Source organism: Tupaia chinensis, unplaced genomic scaffold (genome assembly GCF_000334495.1).
Source record: "Tupaia chinensis unplaced genomic scaffold, TupChi_1.0 Scaffold000195_1, whole genome shotgun sequence".
Classification (NCBI taxonomy): Eukaryota; Metazoa; Chordata; class Mammalia; order Scandentia; family Tupaiidae; genus Tupaia; species Tupaia belangeri.
The window spans coordinates 1,210,372-1,226,426 of NW_006159670.1; the positions used below are offsets into that span (position 1 = coordinate 1,210,372).

The window sequence follows — 16,055 nt, forward strand, 5'->3', positions numbered from 1 at the left end:
CTGGTCCTCACCTGTTCAGCCGCTCCGTTTCCACCTCGAACTCGCGGATCTTGCTTTCGGAGATGGCAGAGCCATGGGAGTAGAGGGTTTGGAAAATCTCCTGGATGTTGGAGCAGTCCTGGAGCGAGTGGGCCAGGTGTTCTGCCACACTGCTGGACACCTGCAAAAGGATGCCGGTTTCCCCAGGACGGTGTCACTCCAGGGACGCTGGTCCCCAGGCATGCTTGGTTTGCCGGACACCACACAGCCAGCACTTACGGTAAACCCGGCATCGGTGGACGTTCCCTGGTGGGTCTGTCTGTGCGGTATGGCGCATAGGAAAGGCCAGTCTCCGTGACAGCTGCTCACCTGACACAACCCACACTGATGCGTGGGTACTGTGCCCCTGCATCCCTTCCCTGTCCTTCCCGTCCCCTACCCCTGCCACTCTGGGCCACCGCTGCCGGTTACTACAGCCAAGGAGAGGGGCGACTCCTCGCGTGTCGCGATTTGTCTGTGGTATGGAATATGAATGCTGTGGTTTTACTCAGCGCAGAATTCTCCATCCCAGACCCCGGGGCTGGGAACATCGTGTACCTGTGGAGCTAGCTAGCGGCCGGGCTGGTGGGGGCTGAGGAGCGGCTCAGAAACCACGGAAAAGCCTTGCCCAAGCGCCACCCCTAACTTGCTGCACTGTCACTTAAAATGTAGAAAGTGCTGGGACCAGCAGTTAGCGTAATGGCTATGTCGCTGGACTCCTATGTAGTCGACCAAGGTTCGCGTCCTGGACCCGGTGGCTTAAAACTCACGCTAGGGGCGTGTGTGTGCATGCCCAAGAGCCCAAGAGGAGAATGGAGAAGGGATTGCAGCATGGCCATCTCCCTGGGCGGGGGGGGGTGATTTCTCACTTTCTGTCTCTGTCTCTCTCTGTCTCTCTGGTGAGCACACGCGCCCTATGGCAAAAACCTCTCCAAAAAAAAAAAAAGAAATGTAGAAAGTGCTATTCATGGTCTCCCCGTCCCTGAAGATCCCAGGGCTGGCTCCTCAGCCTTATCTCCAACCCTCAAAGACATCGTCTAGGAACCAAAACTACCCACGTGCACCATGCATCGGCTTTCAGGGCCCCAAGGGGTCACGTGACCCACTCTGGTCTTTCATAGTGGGGCCACATTTCAGACAGTGCTGACATTCCCCGCAGAGGGCATTCCTTTCATGAGGGGGAGGGAAGGAAGGTTCTTTAGAGCTGCGACTCCCCTGGTCTCAGAGTAGCAGGTCAAGTAACACAGACATTTCAAGGCTCTTGTTCGCCTCTCAAGGAACTGGACTTTTCTTGTTTCAACTTGAGAAAACAGATCTCCCTGAAAGCTCAAGTCAGCCGTTGTGTGGACACCGTGCCGTTTCAGCGGGAGCCTTAGAAGAGCCTGTGTCACCTGATCCGCTGGCTGGAGGAGCTGGCCTTCGGGAGCTCTCCCAACCCTGCTAGCCACCGTCTGTCTACACAGCTCTGTGGGGCCCGCTCCTGCCTCGCCTCCTGCCAGCACTCACCCCGATGCTGCTGATTTCTGAGCCCAGGACTGGCCGATCAGACGAGGAGGATTCCGACCTTGTCTTTGACAGCTTCACCCTCTCAGCAATCTTAAAAAGCAAAACAAAAAATTATCAAAGAAACTATGCGTCACTCCCAGTGAACCACTGGAGGGATACCTGTGCGCACGGAGAAACTGCACGCCAGCGAGACTGACTGATGCCTTCCCTTTCTTTTTCCTCTTTATCTTTTTAAAGCTTTTTATTTTTTTTGCCGTAGGGCACATACACTCGCTGGAGACAGAGAGAAAGTGAGAAATCACCCCCAAGGGAGACGGCCACACCACAATCCCTTCTCCATTCTCCTCAGATTTGGGGCACGCATGCACACACGCCTGGCACCATATTCGAGCAGCTGGGTAGGGGACTCAGATGGCAGTCTGGCCATGTGAGAGTCCAGCATCTTACCCACCGTGTCACCTGCTGGCCCTGAACTTAGTTCTTAAAGACAACGCATTCCCTACACCAGCTACCCCAGGGTATCTTGCCCTCAGCGCTAACACCTTCTAGCTGGTAAGTCCTTGTCAGACGCTCTGTCACCAGTCTTCAGCAACCACAGGTGCTGGTACATGCCAGGTGTGACCACTGGAAGTGTCTAGCCATTGCCGAACACCCCCTGGAGGACATGCTGACCTCTGGCTGACAAGCACTGTGTTAACCTGACTTACCAACCAGAGAGTTGAGAGCCAGCCTTCCCGTGGAGGCCAGCAGTGTGACCAGGCAGGAGGGCATATGTCACGTGAACAGCTGGGCCTCTGAGCTGGGGGCCGAGGAGAGGCTGGGTGGACTGCCCCCCAGCCAGGCCTGCCCATCTCAGGGCAGGGAGGTCATGGTTCATTACTGGGGTCCCCTGCGGAGCTGACCCTTAGTCCTTGAGAGCAACTCCTTGCCTGCGTGAGGAGTTACAGCACCTGCCGTCCAGCTCTCCACAGCGACTGGTCGGCCATGATGTCTGCAGGGCTGATCAGTGAGAGCTGGCGTCCAGGCTGCCGCGAGGGCCCTGGGGGATGGCGCGATGTGCAGAGGGCAGGCTGCCGTGGCTGCTGCAGGAGGCTGGCACTGCCCACTACCAGGCGCTGCTCTTGCCACTCGACCCCAGGAGCTCACCTTAGCGATGGGGATGTCATTGCTGCTGCTGCTGGTGCTCAGCTCCCCCGTGCTGGGGTTGATCGGGCGGTTGGCAGAGGTGAGGCGGCCGGGGCTGGAGGGGCCTGTGGCCTGCATGCTCTGGAGTCACCTCTGCAGCTCCCGCACCTGAAATCACAATGCCTTAGATGCTGGGTGGCCTCCCTGCCCATCGGCTACGAGCCAGCTGGGTGGGTGGAAGGCTTTCACTTAGAGCAAGATCAGCCTCACTGTGAAGCTGTCAGTTCAGTCCACACAGAAGTCACTGTGTTCTAAATCATAAACTTTATTATTTATTTATTTTCTTGAGTCAAAGAGACAGAGAAAAAGAGAGACAGTACCACTCACAGGTTTTGGTGTTGCGAGGCCCCCCCAGCCTCAACCAGCATCGGCCTGGGGCCACGCCCAAGCCTGGTGTTCTCAGGGAGCTCTCCAGACATGAGCCTGACACCTGTGCGGTCGGGCCACAGAGGGCAGCCTTCACCACCGTGTCACGGCTGGCCCCGGGACAACTCACGGCATTCTTAACGGAGCCGATGACTCCCACCCATACTGCGCAGCACCTAGGGTGGCCAGAGCAGAGGAGGGGCCACCTTTAAGGAGTGTGTGTTCGGGGCCAGAGGTGGCACAGTGGTTAAGGCACTGGACTCCCACGTGGCTGACAGCGGTTCCATTCCCAGGCCCAGTAGCTTCCAACATGCTGGGCATGTGCATGTGTGTGCCGATTGCCGAGAGGAGAATGGAGATGGGACTGCAGCGTGGCCCTCCTCCCTTGGGAGGTACTCCGTGCTTTCCGTCTCCCCCTTGAGCACAAGCCTCCTACAGCAGAACTTCCTGAAGGAAGAAAAGGAATGTGTGTCCATGAGTCCCTGGTGCCCGGTGCTGGCCAAGGACAGACCTCCACTCCACAGACCTCGCTGCCCAGGGGGAGAGACAGAGAGTTCCCATAGGAGTGCAGGCAATGTGCAGATACCAATCTCACGTGCTTTGGGAGGAAGGGGAGGGAAGGACGCTGAGGACAGGAGCTTGAGCAGAGACCTGCAGGTGAACAGGGAGGGCCTGGCTTCAGAGGGGGTGCAGGAGGGCAGCTTGCCCAGGACACGGTTCCAGGCTGTACACTGTGTCTGGGGACCTGCGAGTGGTTCAGGCTGGACAGCAGAGCTCTCCGCGTCAGGAAGGGGGTTGGGTTAAGACGTGGGGACAGCGATGGCACCAGCAGCTTTTCCCCAGGTGACTCATGGTGGGATTACCCCTGGGATGGTGGGAAGGAGAATCTAAACAGCCCATCTGTACACGAAGAAACACAGGCCTGCAGGACCGCGTGGAACACACAGCTCCCTACAGCGGCTTCCATGCCCACACCCTGCTTCTCTATGGTGCAGCTCTGGGGTTCCCAGGGCAGCCGGCCTGAGTGAGGGGAGGCAGTGACTAGAATGGGTACTGGAGAGCCCCGACCACAGTTTCATCACGGGGCCACAACGTCTACTTTAAAGAGCAAACCAAGGACTGCCCCAAGGTCCCTGAGAGGGTGCTGGACCCCGCCAGGAAGAATCAGCACTATTCGTTTAGAGCAGGGGTCCTCCAGGGGCTGGTTACAGCGCAGCTGTCAGGGCCCTGCCCCGGGATCAGTGTACCCACTAAGCCAAGTTGCTACTGCTGCTGCCGGCTGGGACACACATGCTGAGACCACGGACCTGCAGGACCCCATGGCCACCAGGCACATGGGCCCACAGGCGGGCTGCACAGCTGCATCCCTCGCTGGCCAGGCGGGCCTTCCCGACAGGCCACCGGAGCCCTTCACGTTAACTGTCGGAGTGGACTCCGTTCTGCTAACTCAGGACACAAAAGTAATTGGAATTTCAATAATTCAGAAAGATATTAGGATCCCAAATGGGGAAACTCCCCCAGAACAAGTCTCCCAGTGTCCCGCGATCTGCTGAGGCGTCCGGTCCCCAGGCTGGGGGAGACATGCGCCACCACAGGTCACCCTCTGCTCGCCAGGCACAGCTCGCTCGAGCTGCTTCAAGACTAGGCAAGCACGCCTGCGCGGCCGAATGCCATTGCCAGTGAGAGACTACGGGTTCCCTCCGGAACGCCACCGGCCTCGTCATAGCACGTGCCAAAGGCCCGCCCAGTGGGCACGCAGAGCCCTCGCCGTGGAGACCACGGACCTCAGCTCCGACTGTGGCAGAGGTCAGAGGGGGTCCTGACGGCGAGCCTGGCTGACACCGGTGGAAACCCAAAGGCGCCCTGAACGGCCCACAGCACACCGGCGTCTGCTCCTGAGATTCCAACCGGCCTGCTCATTTGCTTTTCAAAAAATACAATTTGTCCTGGGCAATTTCCAAAAATGTCACTACAATACCCATGAGAAACAGACGAGGTGAGGACCCTGCTGGCGGAAGCCTGTCTGCCTCATGGAAGAAAGAAATGGGAAAACATGGAAGGGAGAGAAAACGAGGCAGAGTCCGGCCTTGACCGAAGGGCACCGGGCCACGGCAGGGGTCGCTGGGAGGGGCTGTCTCCTTTGAAGCCCTAGAGGGCCCGCGACCCGGCAGACACCCTGACTTTAGGCAGAGGACAAACCTCTGTTTTAGGCCAGCGGGTTTGCTGTAATGAGCTGACACACCCACCTTTCATAGAACCTGTTTTCATGAAGTGAAGCAGTCTCTTCCTATAGAATATGTGCTTTGCAGGCCAGCCCATGGCGGGGTGGCGGGGTGGCGGGATGCTTCATGGCCAATTCCCAGTTCGAGTCTCAGACCTGGTGGCTTGAAAAACACACTAGGCACATGTGCGTGTGTGCCCGAGATCCCGAGGAGGGAGCGATGGAGAAGAAGGGATTGCGTGGGACCGTTCCCGTGGAGGGGTGCCCTGTCACTCTTTCTGTCTGTCTCTCTCAGGCAAGAGCGTGTACCCTCTGGGGAGTAGAACGTGCTTTAGTGCTTCATCCGCCGCCTCCCCACCCTCCCCAGGCAGGGGCCGGTCCATGGCACGAGCCCTGAATGGCCACGTCCTGGCTGCCGTGCGGTTGCCACCCAGCAGTCGAGGGAAGGGAAGTTCACCGTCCTGCATCAGCACTAAGGTGGAGGAGAGGTTCCTGCGTCCAGGGGCCGAGGGTACCCAGACAGGACAGCGGAGTGCCCCGCTGAGGGAGCGCCACCTGAGCCTAGGGAGCCGCGGTGCAGAGCTCCCAGAGAAGGCACCGCTGCGAAGGCGGCCCGAGGGAAGTAGCCCCGTCTCAGTGGGTAAGGAGGAAGAGAAGGGAGATTTCGCGGGGCGCCCGCAGGGTGGTCACAGGGAAGGCCCCGTGTCTCTCTGGCATTCAAGGGCTTTATAAAAGCCATCTGATGAGCGAAGAGACAGGACTGCAAGGAGGAGGAAGCAGCTGGAGAGTGCACAGCTTTCCTGACGGGCTGGCTGAGAAACGACGCAGGTCCCGTCGGCCAGCAGAGCGGGTCAGGCTGCAGAGAGCAGCACGGGCGATTCCTCCACAGGGACACGCCCGCGGCAGCCACAGCTCACGGGGTCGCTGCACTGCGGGGCGCCCCGTCTGCCCGAGAGACTGCCTTCTAACTGGACGTGAAGATGCAAGAAGGAGCCCTTCTTTTCTTTTTTGTTAAAGAGAAGTGGAGATCGGCTTTGGAGATACAGCGTTTGAGGAAACCCTGGGGCACTGAACGAGGATTTTCAGTTGACGGTTAGAACTATGGGGCCAGCAGGTGGCGTGGTGGTTAAGGGAGCTGGACTCCCCCATGGCCGACCATGCTTGGGTCCCGGACCTGGCGGCTTGCTTTCTCACTTTCTCTCTCTCTGGTGAGCACATGTACCCTATAGAAAATTTAAAAAAATATAATTAATAAAATTAAATAAGTAATTTTTTTAAAAAAGGGAAAGTGTAAGCCTGCAGGGTATGGTGGCTAAGGCAACTGTGCAGCTCAAGAGAGTCACGCCTGACACGAACGTGTGAGGGCCCAAACCCCAAAAGGAGGGAGCAGTGACTGAATTAACACGTTTTAAAAAAGACAAGGGGGTACAGAAAACGCAGTCTGAAGGGAAAGGCCAGAATGGGGCGCACAGAATGAGGGTTCCGTGTGGGGGCCAGGTCCGGGGCGGGGCGGAGCATGGGAGCCGAGGCGGAGGGTGAGAGGGTGGGAGGAGGGCAGCCTTTCCTCTCGGAGGGGAGGAAAGGAGGTGAAGTGGGGCAGGAATGAGGCTGCGTCTGCAGATGGCAGGGAGGCAGGACGGGGTTCGTACCTGCTGTGCCGATCTCTGCTGGGCATGCGGGGGAATGAGTAGGTGTGGGAGTGGGCAGGGCCTGGCCTGAGACCCACAGGGACAGGTAGTGGTGCGGGGCTGGGCTCTTCCTCTCCACGCCTGCACTGAGGACCCCCACGCCTCTCCACTCTGGAGACTGCAGAGCAAGACAGTCCGGGCTGAAAACCAGAGACTGAGCCCTTCAGGCCACGGTGCAGGCAGAGCCCAGCGGGATGCGGGGTGCTGATGGCTCTGGCAGGCTCCATGAGGCTGGACACGAGTCTCCAGGGTGAGCAGGGTGAAGGTCTCCTGACAGCAGCCTGGGGCTGTCCAGGCATGGACTCCTATGGAGTGTGGAAATGTGGCCGGCAGCCAGAGGATGAGCCCTGCCAAGGTTGGAGGAGGAAGCACCAACTGCCAGGAACCTCCAGGTGCCACAGTGAGGGGGAAGCTGGTACCGGCAGCTCCGGGACCAGAGCAGCTGGCGGGGGGTGGGGGGGCTGGCATCTGTTACAGGGGACCCGGGTCCCTCCTCCCCCAGCAAAGCCCAGAGCCCTCCTACCATACCCCTGTGGAAAGACAGCAAAGAGCCCCCGCGAGGATGGGAGGGCCACGGGCCGTGGGTAGTCAGGGAAGGCTGGGCCAGAAAGGGGCATACTGGGTGTGGTGTCCCACACCACGCTCGGGCTTCAGCACTGAAAGCCGGTCTGGGTGTCATGGGGCCTACTGTTGCCCAAGACCTGATGTGCAAGCTGCCCAGAGTCACTGGGAAGCTCCCTGCCACGAGGGCCGCCAGGCGTGGGAAAGAGGCGCTGCACCGAGAGGCCACGATCCCGACGGGGCGAGCTCACCCGGGAGGGGTGAAAACCGCGGGCGCAAAGTACAGCACAGGAGGTCACGGGGGAGCTCCGAGGGAAGGGCCGTTTCTGCCAGGAAGAACTAAGAACGGCGGGAGCGTCGTCTGCAGGGCAGGGTGCAGGCCAGCTGCTCGTGCCAAGGGGCCTCCTCCGCAGGGAGACGCAGTCATCCCAGGACAGCCTGCTGAAGGCGGCCCAGACAACACCGTCCCTCCGAACCTAACAGGGCGCTGGACTGTGGAGGCGGGCTGAGCAACGCCGCCTTGGAGCCACCCTAGTCCCGGGGCTGTGAGCAGGTTCCCATCCGAGGTAAGAGGAACCCAGACAGTGAGACTCCAGGCTCTAATCCAGGCCAGTCCCAGAGTGGGGTCAGAGAGCATGGGGGCCCCGTGCTGCCGGCCTACACAGGGAAAGGTCAGTCCCACAGTGGGGTCAGAGGGCGTGGGGGCCCCGTGCTGCCGGCCTACACAGGGAAAGGTCAGTCCCACAGTGGGGTCAGAGGGCGTGGGGGCCCCGTGCTGCCGGCCTACACAGGGAAGGGCCAGTCCCACGGTGGGGTCAGAGGGTGTGGGGGCCGCTGTGCTGCTGGCTTACACAGGGAAGGGTCAGTCCCACGGTGGGGTCAAAGGGCGTGGGGGCCCCCGTGCTGCCGGCCTGATGCAGGGAAAGGGCGGAGTTGGAACACAGGCGGCCTGTCGGAACACAGGCAGGAGGCCCGGGGGCAGGTCCCTGCAGGCCTCCAGAAGAAACAGCCCTGCTAACACTGACACTGACGATTGGACTTGTGGCCTCCAGAACTGAGGTCACACACCCAGGGTTCTCTGAGCCACTAAGTTAGTGGTCATTTGTCACAGCAGCCATAGGACGTTACTTAGCTGTGATCAAGAGCGGGCCAAAAACAGACTCTCAAGAGATCAAGGATGTATGATCAGGGACCAGCAGGAGGTGAGGTGGTTAAGGCGCTGGAGTCCCACGTGGCTGACTATGGTTCAAGTCCCGGATTCAGCAGCTGGAAAATCTCACTGGGCTTATGTGCGTACCTGCCCAAAATTCCAGGAGGATGGAGGAAGAGGAATTGTAGTTTAGCTACCCCCTGGGGGCGGGGGGGCATCACTTACTTTGCCTCTGTCTACACGCCACATGGCAAAAACCTAAACAAAAAAGATTTATGACCCATAAATCTTTGCTGAAAGAGCTTCCTAAGGATGCACGCTTTTCAGCAACAAGAAAATTAAATTCGGAAGAATAAATTAAAGAAACGGTAAGTACTAGAGCTTGCAGGCGCCTGGGGCAGGTTTACTTTGTGTGCTCCCCACGCTGCCTGCAGCACGGCTGGGGCAAGAACACGCACAATCCCGGGCCCAGCGACCCAACTCCTGGACGTGCGGCCCAGAGGAACCCGCACCGGCCAGGGAGGGGTGCAGGCAGGGGGTGTGCCGGGAAGGCCGTTTGCACTCTGAGTCAGCAACGGTAAATGTGACGGTGTGCCACCAAACACCAGAAGCCCTCACTTCATTCTTATTTTTCAAAATTTTGCCACAGGGGAAAGGGCCAGTCCCACAGTGAGAAAGACAGGGAGAAAGAGACAGAAAGGAAGAAAGCACCCCCAGGGGAGATGGCCAAGCCACCATCCTTCCTCCACATCTGCCTCCTCTTGGGATGTGGGGCACGCACGCACACACACGGTGTGCTTCTCCACCCGCCAGGCCTGGGGCTTGAACTGCGGCAGTCACGTAGGACCCAGCGCCTTGCCCACCATTTAACCGCTGTCCTACATTACTTCCCTAAAGGCAGGACTGCGCCATGTCACGGGACTCTCACCCAGCCTCCCGGCCATGGCTAGGTGTGCACCAACGCCCGGACAGCTAGGCCCTCAGAGCGGGGGCACAGACAGCAGTATGGAGACCTTACGTCGGAGGGCAGAGGAGGAGCGGAGAAGGCACACGCAGTGACGTGCATGGGAGTTGAAAATCACATACAGAACACCACGTGTCTCGTCAGCACACGCAAAAGAAGGGGGAAAGGGAATGGGCTATGAAAGCAGTGAGGCTGGGGCCTTGCACACGCGACCGAGGAATGTGATTCGCTTCTCTCCTGCCTCTGAGGGTCAAACAAGACAGACGAGGCAAACACAGGACAAGGCTGAGGGTCCAAGGGGAAACGATCAGAGGATGGGGAGGCGATCAGGCACAGAACGCAATGACCCGGAGAGGCTGGAGGGCTGATCACCGTCCTCCCACGAGCTCCCCAGGCCCCATCTTCCCGTCCCTACGGCCTGGCGTACACCCTCACAATGGCCTGCTCGCCAGCCCATTCCTCAGCATCCTGGAAGCCAGGACGGTCCTGGGCTCAGCACAGAGACGCCCACTTATTTGTTTCCTGCTATAGGGTGCATGTGTTCACTGGAGAGACAGAGACAGAAAGTGAGAAATCACCCCCGGGGGATGGCCACGCCGCAGTCCCTTCTCCTCCATTCCCCTCTTAGGATTTTGGGTACACATGCACACACACACCGGGGTGAGTTTTGTTTTTTATTTTGGTGGGGGAGGCTTTTTGCCTTAGGGTGCATGCACTTGCCAGAGAGAGAGAGAGAGAGAGAGAGAGTGACAGAGACAGTGAGAGGGAAAGTGAGAAACCCCCCCCTCCAGGGTAGATGGCCATGCTGCAATCCCTTCTTCTCCAGTCTCCTCCTGGGATCTTGGGCACACATGCACATGTGTCTGGCGTGACTTAGAAGCCACTGGTTCTGGGACTCAAACTGTGGTTGGCCATGTGGGAGTCCAGCGACATAATCACTACACCATCTGTTGGCCCCCCGTAGTATTTTAGGCTGCCAGGTTCAGGACTCGAACTGTGGTCGACTACGTAGGAGTCTGGAGACATAACCATTACACCACCTGCTGGTCTCACGATGCCCAATCATGTTTAAGAATACACAGATGAATGATGAGCGATGTCCATCCTTTCTGGAGTAATTATTTCTACCTACATGAAATCTGTTCTTTTTCTTTTTTTTCTTTGTTTAAGGTTTTGCCATAGGACATGTGAGCTCACCAGAGAGACAGAACAAGGGAAAATGAGAAATCACCTCCTGGGGGGATGGCCACACAGCAATCCCTTCTCCTCCATTCTTTCAGGATTTGGGGAACACGCACACATGTGCCCAGTGTGAATTTCGAGCTACCATGTCTGGGACTCAAACCACACAATAGGCCATGTGGGATCCAGTGCCTTAACCACCATGCCACCTGCTGGCCCTCTCGACATGCTTCTGTAAGTATGAGGAAATGAGTGGCTACCTTACTGAGTGGACAGAAACAAATGGTTACCTCGCTCACTAATGAACTGGACAGTACGAAAATCTGCCTGCCAGTGGCTCCTTGGCCGCGCTCTGCCCAGCAGCCCAGTCTGGAACCCACTACATTAAAGGTCCACTTTAACGAAACCTCGAACGCAGCTCCAAGAGCACTTCCTTCACTGCAGGTGGCGGCCCGCACCAGGCCTACCGACCTGGTCAGTTAAAACGCTAGACAATGAAGGCGGGCAGATTGAAAATCTGGCCCCAGCTGCTTTCCAGGTGCCTTGGACGAACTCTGGAACCAGAGCTGCAGTACAGACAGCAAAGGCCCACCTGCCCTGCCACGTAGAACACAGGAACCTCGCTGCACCTCCGTGGCTCTGCGGAGTCACCTGTCACGAACACAGAGCCACCTCCGAAGTGCAGCCCACGAGGAGGAGGTTGTCCAGCACTAGCAGCTACTACACTGGCCATCAAAGGGGGTCTCACAGTGAGCCGACGGTGGCACGGGGGCTTGGGGGCGGGCTCCCACACGGCCGCTTGTGCAATTTCAGTCCTGGACCAGGGGTTTGAGAATCATGCTGGACGTGTGTGTGTGCGTGCCCAAGAGTCCTGACGGGAGGGAGAAACAGAGGCGGGCTTGCGGTGTGACCGTCCCCCACCCCACCACTGCGCTCTTGACCTCTGGAGAAGTTTAAACATTTTAAAGGCATCGATTAGGTTGTTGCGGAAGTCGCGGCACATTTTTGCATAGAAAAACACGTCACAACTTTCTCGGCGACCTAATAAATTCTACGAGACTCATGACTGTCTTAAAATAAAAAATAAAACATAAAAAAGGAATAAATCCAGCTCATGAGTATGTCTACAAATTCCTGAGGACATTTCCAGTTGAGGAAGAAATAGAAGTTTCTCAACATTTTATTGTTTGGAAGTGATTCAAATATAAATGCTATTTAAAAAAAAAAACTTTTTTTAAAAAGGTTTCTGTCATAGCGTGTGTGTGCTCAACAAAGAGAGACAGAGAGGGAAGGGAGAAGTCACCCCCGAGGGTGAATGGCCACATTGCAATCCCTTCTCCTCCATTCTACTCTCAGGATTTTAGGCATACATGCACACACACATACACACACACGCCTGGTTGATTTTCAACTCGACAGGTCCAGGACTTGAATCATGGTAAGCCATGGGGGAGTCCAACACCTTTAACCATTATGCGGCCCCAGAAAACCATATACACTACACAAACGTGAAGAGCTCAGAAGTTTGGTTAGAAGAGATTTGGGACTAGCACTTGGCATAATGGCTATGTCACTGGACTCTCATGTAGTCGACCACGGTTGGAGTCCTGAACCTGGTGGCTTAAACTCATGCCGGGGCGTGTGCGTGCGTGCCCAAGATCTGGAGAGGAGAATGGAGGAGAAGGGATTGCGGCGTGACCATCCCCCCTGGGGGGTGATTTCTCGCTTTCTCTTTCTCTGTCTCTCTCTGTCTTTCTGGTGAGCACATGTGCCCTATAGGAAAAACCTCTCAAAAAACAAAAAGAGGTTTGACTACAATGTGTATGTACATAAATAATCATTCCATGTCTATGTTAGGGTTCTTTAAACAGCTAAGGATTCTTACTCCAAGATGACGACCTAGGTCTAACCTTGCCAGACTACTCACCAGGGAGGCCTGGATTTAGCCCAAGACTACGATGAACTTTTGAGTACTTCCTATGCTCCAGGCTTCCCGAGTGCTCTGTGAGGGTTACCTAACTCTGCTGCCCTGCGTACTGCGCTGCCCCCACTTCACGGCACAGGGGGCTGGGTGACCCTCCCAACACGGCAACATGGCGGGCGGGCTGTGCACCCAGGCAGTGCACACCTGGAGCCTGGGTGCGGTGCAGAGTGGGGCGGCTCCACGTGGGGCTGGGGCTGCTCTTTTTTCTTTTCTTGAGGTTTTTGCTGTAGGGCGTGTGTGCTCACCAGACAAAGAATGAGAATTCAACCCCCAGGAAGGATGGCCATGCCACAATCCCTTTTCCTCCATTTTTTAAAAAGTTTGGGTGTGCACGCACATGCACTTGGCTTATTTTCCAAGCTGCCAAGTCCAGACTTGAACCGCATTGTCCCCATGATGTCCTCCTTAATACTGACTTGCAGAGTTGGAGAAAATGCTGGAACGCGGGGAAGGTTGGAGCCAGCTGGTGGTGTGGTGGTTGAGGTGGCTGAATCCCACATGGCTGACTGCGTGGTGTGAGTCCTGCACCTAGTAGCTCGGAAAGCAGGCAGAAGAGTGTGTGCGTGTGCTCCCCGAATCCCGGGAAGAATGGAGAAGGGACTGCTGAGTGGCCATACCTCCTGGGGATGCTGTCCCACATTCCCTGTGTCCCTCGCTCTTGGCTCTTTCTCCAGTGAGTGCATGCACCCTCTAGCAAATTAAAAGAGGGAGGTTGGCTCTTTGTTTTGCTAGTCACGATCAGCAGTTATCTCTGCCTCAGTAACTCAGTTTACAGGGTGAATGTGCTCCAAATCGCAGTGTGCAAGGACATCTAAGATCAACATCCCTTCCCAAGACACATGCCATGAGCACACACCTGCTACGAGCAAGTGCCTTCCTAATTAAGGCTTCAGGCGCAGCAATAAGGGAGTGTGACCCAGGAAATTACGGGTGGTGTGGGCCTCGCCTCGATGCGGAGTCAATTCCCGCAGGTGGCCCAGCTGAGGCCTTCGCTGATGTGACAATTCCCACCTGCTGACGCAAGTTTGGAAAAAGCATCCACTAGCCGGGCACTGAACCTGTGCTCATGCAGGTCTGTGAAGAGACGGTGTCAGGTGGGGAAGGCCGGAGCGCTGGCCTTTACGGTGTGGGCCTCCACCTGGCAGATTCTGAGAGTGGCCACTAATATTCAGGGCAAAGAAGAATACCTGCATGGGGGTTAAAAGTCAGGTCATTTACACTCCTGACCTTATCGAAGCTCAAGTTCCTTTAAGGCCAAGGAAGAAAGGCGCACCGTGAAGGATGAGACCCAGTGCATGTCTTTCGCCTGGTTGATTTTCAACTCGACAGGTCCAGGACTTGAATCATGGTAAGCCATGGGGGAGTCCAACACCTTTAACCATTATGCGGCCCCAGAAAACCATATACACTACACAAACGTGAAGAGCTCAGAAGTTTGGTTAGAAGAGATTTGGGACTAGCACTTGGCATAATGGCTATGTCACTGGACTCTCATGTAGTCGACCACGGTTGGAGTCCTGAACCTGGTGGCTTAAACTCATGCCGGGGCGTGTGCGTGCGTGCCCAAGATCTGGAGAGGAGAATGGAGGAGAAGGGATTGCGGCGTGACCATCCCCCCTGGGGGGTGATTTCTCGCTTTCTCTTTCTCTGTCTCTCTCTGTCTTTCTGGTGAGCACATGTGCCCTATAGGAAAAACCTCTCAAAAAACAAAAAGAGGTTTGACTACAATGTGTATGTACATAAATAATCATTCCATGTCTATGTTAGGGTTCTTTAAACAGCTAAGGATTCTTACTCCAAGATGACGACCTAGGTCTAACCTTGACAGACTACTCACCAGGGAGGCCAGGATTTAGCCCAACTCACCAGGGAGGCCTGGATTTAGCCCAAGACTACGATGAACTTTTGAGTACTTCCTATGCTCCAGGCTTCCCGAGTGCTCTGTGAGGGTTACCTAACTCTGCTGCCCTGCGTACTGCGCTGCCCCCACTTCACGGCACAGGGGGCTGGGTGACCCTCCCAACACGGCAACATGGCGGGCGGGCTGTGCACCCAGGCAGTGCACACCTGGAGCCTGGGTGCGGTGCAGAGTGGGGCGGCTCCACGTGGGGCTGGGGCTGCTCTTTTTTCTTTTCTTGAGGTTTTTGCTGTAGGGCGTGTGTGCTCACCAGACAAAGAATGAGAATTCAACCCCCAGGAAGGATGGCCATGCCACAATCCCTTTTCCTCCATTTTTTAAAAAGTTTGGGTGTGCACGCACATGCACTTGGCTTATTTTCCAAGCTGCCAAGTCCAGACTTGAACCGCATTGTCCCCATGATGTCCTCCTTAATACTGACTTGCAGAGTTGGAGAAAATGCTGGAACGCGGGGAAGGTTGGAGCCAGCTGGTGGTGTGGTGGTTGAGGTGGCTGAATCCCACATGGCTGACTGCGTGGTGTGAGTCCTGCACCTAGTAGCTCGGAAAGCAGGCAGAAGAGTGTGTGCGTGTGCTCCCCGAATCCCGGGAAGAATGGAGAAGGGACTGCTGAGTGGCCATACCTCCTGGGGATGCTGTCCCACATTCCCTGTGTCCCTCGCTCTTGGCTCTTTCTCCAGTGAGTGCATGCACCCTCTAGCAAATTAAAAGAGGGAGGTTGGCTCTTTGTTTTGCTAGTCACGATCAGCAGTTATCTCTGCCTCAGTAACTCAGTTTACAGGGTGAATGTGCTCCAAATCGCAGTGTGCAAGGACATCTAAGATCAACATCCCTTCCCAAGACACATGCCATGAGCACACACCTGCTACGAGCAAGTGCCTTCCTAATTAAGGCTTCAGGCGCAGCAATAAGGGAGTGTGACCCAGGAAATTACGGGTGGTGTGGGCCTCGCCTCGATGCGGAGTCAATTCCCGCAGGTGGCCCAGCTGAGGCCTTCGCTGATGTGACAATTCCCACCTGCTGACGCAAGTTTGGAAAAAGCATCCACTAGCCGGGCACTGAACCTGTGCTCATGCAGGTCTGTGAAGAGACGGTGTCAGGTGGGGAAGGCCGGAGCGCTGGCCTTTACGGTGTGGGCCTCCACCTGGCAGATTCTGAGAGTGGCCACTAATATTCAGGGCAAAGAAGAATACCTGCATGGGGGTTAAAAGTCAGGTCATTTACACTCCTGACCTTATCGAAGCTCAAGTTCCTTTAAGGCCAAGGAAGAAAGGCGCACCGTGAAGGATGAGACCCAGTGCATGTCTTTCCCT

At 56.5% G+C, this 16,055-nt stretch overlaps 2 protein-coding genes across 2 annotated transcripts in view; both read right to left on the reverse strand.

The window, feature by feature from the left end:
* LOC114007533 (colorectal mutant cancer protein-like) overlaps nucleotides 1–2,792 on the reverse strand; it is a 3,689-nt gene extending 897 nt beyond the window's left edge. The window contains exons 1-3 of the mRNA XM_027771199.1: nucleotides 2,671–2,792; nucleotides 1,525–1,614; nucleotides 12–160 (exon numbers count right to left, since the gene is read on the reverse strand). Coding sequence (XP_027627000.1) covers nucleotides 12–160; nucleotides 1,525–1,614; nucleotides 2,671–2,787 — 356 coding nt within the window. The 5' untranslated portion in view covers nucleotides 2,788–2,792. The remainder of the gene's footprint in view (nucleotides 1–11; nucleotides 161–1,524; nucleotides 1,615–2,670) is intronic.
* A 630-nt stretch (nucleotides 2,793–3,422) lies between these two features.
* LOC114007534 (colorectal mutant cancer protein) overlaps nucleotides 3,423–16,055 on the reverse strand; it is a gene marked incomplete at its 5' end in the record, with an annotated part of 66,981 nt that continues 54,348 nt past the window's right edge. Inside the window, 1 exon segment of the mRNA XM_027771203.1 lies at nucleotides 3,423–3,522. Coding sequence (XP_027627004.1) covers nucleotides 3,508–3,522 — 15 coding nt within the window.